Source organism: Megascapheus bottae, chromosome 33, assembly GCF_031878675.1.
Source record: "Megascapheus bottae isolate mThoBot1 chromosome 33, mThoBot2.hap1, whole genome shotgun sequence".
Classification (NCBI taxonomy): domain Eukaryota; kingdom Metazoa; phylum Chordata; class Mammalia; order Rodentia; family Geomyidae; genus Megascapheus; species Megascapheus bottae.
Genome location: NC_143541.1, coordinates 5,959,813 through 5,970,000, shown reverse-complemented (window position 1 = coordinate 5,970,000; position 10,188 = coordinate 5,959,813). Strand labels below are relative to the sequence as shown.

Sequence of the window (10,188 nt, the reverse complement as noted above, 5' to 3'; positions counted from 1 at the left end):
CTGGCACTCTTCCACTTGAGCCACAGCTCCACTTTTTGGTGGCTCAGTCTCATACACTTTTCCTGTCCTGACGGCTTTGAATCGTGAGAAGCAAGCATTTAGTATAACCTGGCTAAAGTAGGGGGAAATGGAAAAGAAATTTCTTAAACCCCTCCTAGGAAATAGGTTAAAGATTCCCCAGGGTTGGCACTATCTATAGCTTTTTTTTTTTAAATTTTTTTTATTGTAATTAGTAAAAGGGTTACATGATATTTGCCAGATAGAAGGTGCATTAATTCACATACATTGATACCCTTTCACATGTCTTGGTACCCATTTCCCTCCCCCCCCACACCCCCTATCTATAGCTTTTATACTGTCTGCGCTGGTCAATCACAAGTAGTCAGGTCGTTCTAACAACTTCTGTTAGACAATGGTGACACTCAAGATTTCTTCATATGGAACTCCTTCATTCGCAATGAGGTTCAATTTTTATCATTCAGAGAAAGTGTAGAGACCCTTTGGGCCTCTTAGTCTTGTAATTGAACATTAAAAAGGAGACATGGGCCAGGTACCAGTGGCTAACATGAGTAATCCTAGCTACTCAGAAGGCTGCCCTCTGAGGATGTCAGTTTGAACCCAACCAAGGCAGAAAAAGCCCCCATGAGACTCTTACCTCTAGTAGACTACCTCAGAAAAAGCTGGAAGTGATGCTATGACTTAAGTGGTAGAGCACTAGCTTTGAGCATGCACACACATGCGTGCGTGCGCACGCACGCGCGCACACACACACACACACACACACACACACACACACACACACAGATCTGGAGGAAAAGGGGCTTACCTGCTTTTTCAAGTCTTAGGCTTTCTCAAGGCTACAGCTCTAACCACTTGAGCCTCAGCACCACTTCCAGCTTTTTTTTTTTGGCCAGTCCTGGGCTTGAGCTCAGGGTCTGAGCACTGTCCTTGGGCTTTCTCAAGGCTAGAACTCTACCACTCGAGCTTCAGCACCATTTCCAGGTTTTTTCTATGTATGTGGTACTGAGGAATCGAACCCGGGTCTTCGTGCATGCTAGGCAACCACTCTACCACTAGGCCAAACTCCCGGCCCCCACTTTCAGCTTTTTTCTATGTATGTGGTACCAAGGAATCGAACCTGGGTCTTTGTGCATGCTAGGCAAGCACTTTACCACTCCCGGCCCCTGTAGTGCTTAAGAAAACAAAACTAACTCATTATTATTATTATTAGTAGTAGTAGTAGTATGCCAGTCCTGGGGCTTGTACTCAACACCTGAGCACTGTCCTTGGACTTTTCTCAAGGCTAGCACTTGTGCCACTTGAGCCACAGCACCACTTCTGACCTTTTCTATATATGTGGTACCGAGGAATTGAACCCAGGTTTTTGTGCATGGTAGGCAAGCACTCTACCACTTGATCAAACTCCCGGCCCCACATGTTAAATTTAAAAAGAAAGCACAGCGGGGCACCAGTGGCTCACACCTCTAAGCCTAGCCTCTCAAGAGGCTGAAATCTGATGATCTCCATTCAAAGCCAGCCCAGTTACGAAAGTCCAAGAGACTTATCTCCAATTAACAATCAGAAAATGGGAATTGGCGCTGTGGCTCCAGGGGTAGGGTAGTAGCCTTGAGCTGAAGAGCTCAGGGACAGCACTCAGGCCCAGAGTTCAAGTGCGACAACTGACAAAATAAATAAATAAAATCTGGGACCAGAACTAGAGACTTGGAAGGAGGCTTCAGGCTTGTCATTCATTCTAATCTGTTTTCAAAATTCCTAAAGGAAAGAACCAGGATAAAACAACACGGAAGTCCCAGGCCAGAGAAAACTGTGGCTCTGAACCACTGCCTGGCCTCTACTCATGGGCGATGGCAGTGAAGGGGAAAAAATATGATATAATTAAAATAAAATAAAGAAAAAAACCCCACAACACAGAACACCTTGTTTCTTTTACTTAGCACCATTTAATGTATTAAAGAAAAGTTTTACAATACAAAAGACCCTCAAAAATAGGAAATAGCAGTCTCTTAAGAACAATTCATGCAACACATTCACAGAACTCCAAAGGAAAAGCAGACAGACACCTCCTGCTCTGGGTTTTGAATGTCCCTTGGCCAATAACAACAACAACAACAAAAAACACCAACATAATTTAAACCACAGATTTTTAACAAGATAAACAGGAAATCTTATTTTAATACAAGAACAGGTTTTTCCTGTTGCATTTTTTGTGTGTGGGGGAGTGGGGCATAGTAGTTTGAGACAGAGCTTCACTATGTAACCCAGGCTAGCCTTTGGACTTACAATCATCCTTGAGCTGTGTGTGTGTGTGTGTGTGTGTGTGTCTATGTATGTGTGCGTGCGCCTGTAACTCCTAGAGCTTCAACTAAGGGCCTGGGCACTGTCACTGGACTTTTTTGCTCAGAGCTAGCACTCTACTTGAACCACAGGTCCACTTACAGCATTTATGATAGCTAATTGGCCATAAAAGTCTCATGGACTTTCCTGCCTGGTCTGGCTTTAAAACAAGATGCCCAGACTTGGCCTCCTGAGTAGGAAGGATTATAGATATGAATCACTGGTGCCTGGCTTAAAAAGCTTTTTTAAAAACCAATTTATTTTGTCCATGTTGAAAGACAGGACTGAACTTAGGGCTCTGAAAAGTTAATGGGGAACTGGACAGTGTGGCATTCACTTTACTTTGATGGGAGTTGTCCCCTGAAGAATTTGCTCAGAAATGATTTTTCATTTAACTGTAAAAAGAAAACTATTCATATTTACGGAAAGCTTATAACATGGAAAAATTGCTAAAGTTAAAAGATTGAAAAAATCATGTACACAGTATGATTTTAACCAAATAGAACTAACCAATGAAAATATGCCCTACAATAGGCTGAAACGAGTACAGACTACAAACAACAAAGTTGTACTTGGTTAACTAATCTGCCACAATCCTCCTCTTTTTGGCAACAGGATTTCTGTTGTGCAAGCTGGTACTGGTACTCAAGATGCTACCCCAGGGTCTATAGTTGTGCTGTGTAGCCCCCAAGCTGGCTCGGCAGTGATCCTTCTTCCTTTTCTTCTCTACATTTTTTTTTGTCCATCCTGGGGCTTGAACTCAGGGCCTGGGCACATCCCTGACCTTTTTGCTCAAGGCTACTGTGCTATAACTTCAGCCCCAGCGCTACTTCCAGCTTCTTCTGAGTATTTATTGGAGATAAGAGTCTCACAGAGTTTCCTGTCTGGGCTGGCTTTGAACCTTGATTCTCAGATCTCAGCCTCCGGAGTAGCTATGATTACAGGTGTGAGCTACCACTGCTATTTTCTTTTAAGCTTTCATTTATAAAATGTCTGATGTTAAAATACTGAACTTGAATTACTACCTCTGATATTAACTTTTATGAAAAAAATGTATACTCATAAAAGGGTAAAAACATTCCAGTTTACTCAGGACTAACTGGCCCAAGAGTGGACAGCAGACCAAGTCCTGCTGATGCAAATGAGGAGCCACTGGGAGACTGAGGGAGGAAGAAGGATCAAAGGGGGCCAGCCTGAGGTTATACACAGAAACTGTGTTGCAAAAAAGAACCCACATCTGGCTTATCCTGATCTCTAGTAACACTTTAATATCAGAATTCACACTGGATGACTCTTTTCTGCTACTTTCTGTATCAATGTCACATTATAAAAAACGGCCCTGATAATTACAAGTGGCTTAGAAACAGAAATAAAACAGCACCGCTACAGGAGTGGATCAAGCAAAATGTGAGATGTAGGAAATTAGAAAGCGTTTGCTAGCAACGTGATTCTCTTTCGGAGGTCTGTCTTCTCTCCCTCACCAGACGCTCCACCAGAGCATCCCAGCACTGGAGGCTCCCGGGGGAGGCACGGGGCCTCCCAGAGCAGCAGAGCCTGTCCTTGCATCAAGGACACCGAGTCCTCCAATCGCTCTTCATCCATTAGAAGCAGAGAGCCCAGCTCCCTTGCGAGTAACCAGCACGCTGGAAGTCTCCCTACACTGCCCACACAGACACCCTTAGCCTAAATGTGCCTGTCCTACTGGGAGGCAAAAATGCAACCCTTCTTCCTCATGTGTGCTTGGGGCCGGCAAGGATTCAGTGACACTGGGTGATATGTGCCCCTGGACAACACAAGCCCATGAGTCCGTTCACTTTTGTTTTAGCAATGGAGCATATTTTACTTCACCAAAAGTAAATAGTAGCTAAATCTCTGGATCAAGACTCACCAGTGCCATCAAACACTGAGAGCAGGAATGCTAATTGAAATGAAATCTTCCCGTCTCTTCTTCCAGCTGCTGATTTTCCATGTGTTCTTGGGTCAGTCGTTCCAGGTCTTTGCGCACGTTTGGATGGTCCTCCAAGTCCTCGCAGAGTGACCTGGCAATGTCCAGCCTCCTGTAGTCCTCGGGCCTCACCAGGCTGCGTACCACCTGCAGGCAGCGCTCCTTCAGGGTGTATACTGCAAGGGCAGGAGACGGTCCTCAGAGCAGCTCCGGCCTCACCTCGGGGCCAGGGCCCGACCGCGGCAGTGACCTCCACCAGGAGAGCACACCCGTGGTGGCTACTGCTCACGACCTTGCACTGCAGCTTTCCTTGAGAGTGGGCTCCGCTAACTGCGGGGGGAAAAAGTGAACCGGCACCTCTGGACAAAAATAAAAAGCCAGGCAACTTCTGCTGTTCTCTATTTGGGAGCCCTAGACAACACTGCTGGGCACCACACCAAGAGGGAAGGTCCCAGGAATGCCAGGAAGCCCAGCCTCCAGGCAGCCCACCAGAAAATAGCAAGCAGGGCACCCACAAATTAACAAATGAAATGTGGGGTGGGGGAGGGAAGTGCGAGAAAAACACAGGAAGGAAGGGGGAGTCCTGTTCAAGAAGTCCTGTACTCAGTACCTACAGTGAAGCAATGTAACTGTAACCCCTCTGTACGTTACCCTGATAATAAAAACAATAAAACAAAATGAGGATTGCTAGATTAGGGCGGGTGTCATACTGCAATTGATAACAAGTGATAGATAAAAACAGTACGGCTAATCCCTGGGGAACTTACTCTTTAAAGGTATTCTATTAGGCAAAATTTACCAAATTTAACCAAACGATGCTTTTTTTTTTTTTGGTGCTTTGATGCTTCTTTTTCTTTTTGTTTTGTCTTAAGACTGCCTTTCATTTTATTGCCCAAGTTAGCCTAGAACTTTAGATCTCCTGCCTCAGGCTTCTGAGGAATGTGCATCATATCTGCTAACCCACTTTAAAAGCGAATCTAAGTGGGTACTTATGGCCCACATCTGTAATCCTAGCTACCTAGAAGGCTGAGAACTGAAGTTCATGGTTTGCTGCCAACCCAGGCAGAAAAGTTCCCATGAGACTCTCATCCCCAATTAACCACTCAAAAGTGTTGGCCTAGAGCTCAGGGGCAGTGCCCAGAAGTCTTCAAGCCCCAGGACTGGCAAAATAATAATAATAATAATAATAATAATAATAATAATAATAATAATAATAGAAGCTGGGCCCAGTGGCTCACACCTGTAATTTTAGCTATTCAAGAGGCTGAGATCAGAGGATTGTGGTTCAAAGCCAGCCTAGGCAATAAAGTCCAAGAGACTCTTATCTACAATTAACCACAAGAAAACCAGAAATGGTGCTGTGGCTCAAGCGGTAGGGCACAGGGACTGCCCCCCCCCAAAAAAAATCAATATCTAGTGTTATCAAACAGATAGATACATATCTACACTTTTTTTTTTAATGTCCCCCCCCTTTTTTTTTTTTGGTTGGTTGTGGGGATTGAACTCTGGGCCTGGGTGCCGTCCCTGAGCTCTTCAGCTCAAGACTACACCATACCCCTTGCCACAGCACCACTTCTGATTTTCTGTGGTTAACTGAAGATAGTGGTCTCAAGGACTTTAGTGCCTGGGGCTGGCTTTGAACCTTGATCCTCAGATCTTAGCCTTCTGAGTAGCTAGGATTACAGGCATGAGCTACCGTGCCCAGTTGGTTTTTGGTTTCTGAGACAAGGTGTAGTCTTGAGGTAATTCTAGGACTATAAACTCATGCCAGTATAAGCTACTGGGCTTGCTTCCCTTCTTTCCTGTGCCAATCCTGGGGCTTAAACTTAGGACTTGGGTGCTGGCTCGATTTTTTATTTTAAGGGTAACTCTCTATCATTAAAGAGCAGAGCCTCTGCTCCACTTAATTAACCCATAAAAACTAGAAGTGGAGAGGCTGGCAGTTTTGCCTAATGGTAGAGTGCTTGCCTAGCATGCACAAAGACCAGGGTTCCATTCCTTGGTACCACATACATAGAAAAAAGCCAGAAGTGGTGCTGTAGCTCAAGTGGCAGAGCTCTAGCCTTGAGAAAGCCCAAGGACAGTGCTCAGGCCCTGAGTTCAAGCCCCAGGACTGGAAACAAACAAGCAATCTGAAAGGGAAGACAGAGTCTCAGCCTTCTGAGTAGCTAGGATTACAAGCATGAGCCACTAGTACTCTGCTTCAGTTTCATTTTTTAACCTCTGAATGACACCATGAGCTTAACTAGACATAAAAGATATATCCTCAAAAGTTAACAAAAAATAAGCCATGATATACTTTATTTTCTGTCATTCCAAGATATTAAGTCTGCTCTAAGGCTTGGAACCAAAACACATTCATACTTCTATGAGCGGAGACTTTGCCACCACTCTCCCCCCTACATCAAGGGGTACAGGAATAAGCCACTGGCCCCTGGCTTAGCTCATCTTTTAAGAGCCCCCAGTTCCTTTGAAGCACACTACCTGGTCCAGCTCAGCATTTGCTTATGCAGCCACTATCAAAGGCTGACACCTCGCTCAAATGTGCCTCTAGCAAATTAATTAAGATTGGACTCTCCAGTAATCTATGCTCTACTTTTCACAATCATCTTATCTTTTTCATAAATAAGATTGAATGTCGGTACCTGGCAATGTGATGTTGGCAAAAATAGGCTGCCCATCAACGTTGAGAGATGGCACAAACAATTCCGTCTGGTTAACCAGAAGCCCATCATATGTCCCTGCATCTCTGAAGAGCCACAGGTGACCTGGAAACACAAGCAGAGGGCATTAGGGAGCACACCAGTCTGTTCTGTCATCACGGCTGACAGTATGATACACAGGCCTCCGGACCATGGCATATCAAACGCTTCCAGGGGCATCCTAACAGTAAGCCTCAGAAAATGGTTGTGAAGAAGGCAAATCTCTTGCCCAAGGCAATGACACAGAAAGCAGAACATGTAGGTACCTGGTGACTAAGGCTGTAACCACAGTGGAAAAGGCCTAAGGAGAGTGACTAGAAATCACATCAAAAAAGGCCACTGGTCCTCAATCTGCTCTACCACTTGAACTATGATTCAAATTGAAGATGAGCCTCTGCTCAGGCTGGCTTTGGACCACAATCTCCTGATCTCAGCCTCTGCAGCACTTTACGTTACAGGTGTAATCCACCAGCCTCTGGCAATTTTAATGGGTATGTGTGTGTGTTGGTACTGGGACTTACTTCAGGGCCTAGCCTTTCTTTTTTAAGCAAGGCTAGTGCTCTACCACTTCAGCCATAGCTCTACTTCCCACTCAGGTTTTTTCAGTCAAATCCCAGGTCTCAGCCTCCTGAACAGTTAGGATTAAAGGCATGAGCTACAGGGGCCTGGAGTTTGGTCAACCCTGGTTCAATTCCTCGGTACCACATATATAGAAAAAAGCTGGAAGTAGTGCTAAGGCTCAAGTGGTAGAGCTCTAGCCTTGAGAAAGTCCAAGGACAGTGCTCAGTCCCTGAGCTCAGGCCCTGGACTGGCAAAAAAAAAAAAAAAAAAAAAAAGAGATATGAGCCACAGGCTCCAGCTCAATTTCAACTTTTTTTTTTTTTTTTTTTTTGCCAGTCCTGGGCTTGAGCTCAGGGACTGAGCACTGTCCTTGGACTTTCTCAAGGCTAGAGCTCTACCACTTGAGCCTCAGCATCACTTCTGGCTTTTTTCTATGTACGTGATACCGAGGAATCAAACCCCGGTCTTCATGCATGTTAGGCAAGCACTTTAACCACTAGGCCAAACTCCCGGCCCCAATTTTAACTCTATTTAAGTGTATAATTTAGGGGCTGGGAATGTGGCTTAGTTGGTAGAGTGCTCGTCTAGCATGCACAAAGCCCTGGATTGGATTCCTGGGTACCCTGTACACTGAAAAAAGCAGGAAATGGCACTGTGGCTCAAGTGGCAGTGTATAGCCTTGAGAAAAGTCCAATTGAGGCCCTGAATTCAAGCTGCACGACTGGCAAAAAAAATTTAAAAAAAATATGTGTGTGTATATATATATATATATATATATATATATATTCTATCAAATCGAGCACAAATTTTGGAAAACAAATTCACACAATTTCCTATATGAAATAAGAGACAATCTGCTGTTCTCAGAAAGTGGGTAGACAAATTCTAGAGCATCTCATCACCAATTAACAGTAAAAAAGGCAGAAATGGAGGCTGAAAAAAAGTAGAGGCGAGTGATTATTGTCCTTAATGTCCTATGTTATCTCTCATCTCTTTTGCTGTCCCTTGGTTATCTCATATTGTTACAGTATTTCACCTTGTTATCTGATATATTGTATATATGTTTATTTGGTTATTTGAAATAGGATAGGGAAGGGAGGAAAACAAGATGAGGGGTGGAGGTGGGGGGAGGGAAATGGGGACCAAGACAGGAGAAAGGGTATCAGTGTTTGTGAAGTAATACTGCACCTTCTATCTGGTGAATATCATGTAACCCTTCTATTCATTACAATAAAAAATATATGGAAAAAAGAAGTAGAGGCTGGGTGCTGGTGACTCCCGACTGTAAAGCTAGCTACTTAGGAGGCTGAGATCTGAGGATCGTGGATGAAAGCTAGTCCTATAGTCAATAAACTACCATTCTCTTCACCCCCGCCAAAACAAACAAAAAAAAGCAAAACCTGGAGCTGTGGCTCAAGTGGTAGAGCGCCAGCCTTGGGTGAAAAAGCTCTGAGTTCAAACCCCAGCACCAGTACACACACAACATAAAATAAAACGAGGTCTGAGAAGCCTTCGTCGTGTCTCGATCCCTCCGCGCCAGGGCCGCGGGAAGACCACCACCATCACCACCAGTCAGTCGGTGGGGTCGATCCGGGTCACCTCTCCCCAGGGTCTGCAGCGCACCTGCAGCACCCGCCCACCGCCGCTCCCTCCGGGGTCGCCACGCCTCCCCGGCGCCCCGATTGTGACACCGCCTGGTTCGCGTCCGCCCGGCCCCCCCCCCCCCCAGCCCCGGAGCCCAGCGCCTCCGAGCTGACCCGGGAGCGCGCGTGCGCGGCGCTCGCGGAGCCGGCGGGGCCCGCCCGGCGCGGGGCCCACCTCGGTAGCTGTGGATGCGGCGGCCCGTGCCCGGAGGCAGCGTCGGGTAGGGCTGCGGCTCGCCGTCGAAGTTGAGCCACACCGGCAGCACGACGCGCGGGCTGCGGTTGCAGAAGATGACCTGCGACGGCTCGCGGGAGTTCACCGAGCGCAGCACCGGCCGAGGCCGCCCGGCCTCCATCTCCGCGGCGCCCGCCTCCTCCAGGGCCGACTCTTCCGATCCGGAGTCCTCGGCTTCCGACCCTTCCTGGCCCCGCTCCTCCGCGCCGTACTCGTCGGCGCCCGCCTCCTCGACACCCGCCTTCCGGGGCATCACCTTAGGACCCACACCGCCACCAGGCTGCTCGCTTGGGATTCGCGGGCCGGACGCGAGGCGGGGCCCGGCGACGGGAGCGCGCGCACCCTCAGAGCCCTAGAGCGCTCAAAGCCGCGGCTGGAAGTCGCGCGCATGCGCAAATAGATCCCGGACGGGCTCTGGGGGCGGGGCCTGGCGCGGGGCGGGGCCTGGCGCAGGGGCGGGGCCCGCGCTCGGATCTCTGTCCTGCGTGTCCGCAGTAAACTCCGCCCCTCCCTCAGGGTGTTGGTCTATAACCACAGATCCAGGCAGTTCCGCAGAACATTTCCTGACTTACTTCACCTGATGGGCCCTCTTGTCCAGTCTCCCTCTCTTCGCTGTTCTGCACTATGGGTTATGGTCGCTCGTGGGGCTTGAACTGGGCCTGGGCGCCGTCCCTGAGCTCCTGGGCTCAAGGCTAGCCCTCTGTGGCTTGAACCACAGCGCCACTTGGGTTGTCTGGTGATTAACTG

General features: G+C 47.4%; 1 protein-coding gene across 2 annotated transcripts in view; it reads right to left on the bottom strand.

Annotated features, from left to right (window-relative positions):
• Vhl (von Hippel-Lindau tumor suppressor) overlaps nt 1-9,825 on the bottom strand; it is a 9,888-nt gene extending 63 nt beyond the window's left edge. The window contains exons 1-4 of one of the 2 annotated variants that reach the window (XM_090323781.1): nt 9,382-9,825; nt 6,946-7,068; nt 4,244-4,476; nt 1-74 (exon numbers count right to left, since the gene is read on the bottom strand). The exon at nt 1-74 is cut by the window's left edge and continues 63 nt beyond it. In XM_090323781.1, coding sequence (XP_090179907.1) covers nt 4,274-4,476; nt 6,946-7,068; nt 9,382-9,694 — 639 coding nt within the window. In that variant the 5' untranslated portion in view covers nt 9,695-9,825 and the 3' untranslated portion in view covers nt 1-74; nt 4,244-4,273. Of the gene's footprint in view, nt 75-1,920; nt 4,477-6,945; nt 7,069-9,381 lie in introns of those variants that run through there. The other variant, XM_090323780.1, reaches the window with a different exon arrangement.
• Between the last annotated feature and the right edge of the window lie 363 nt (nt 9,826-10,188).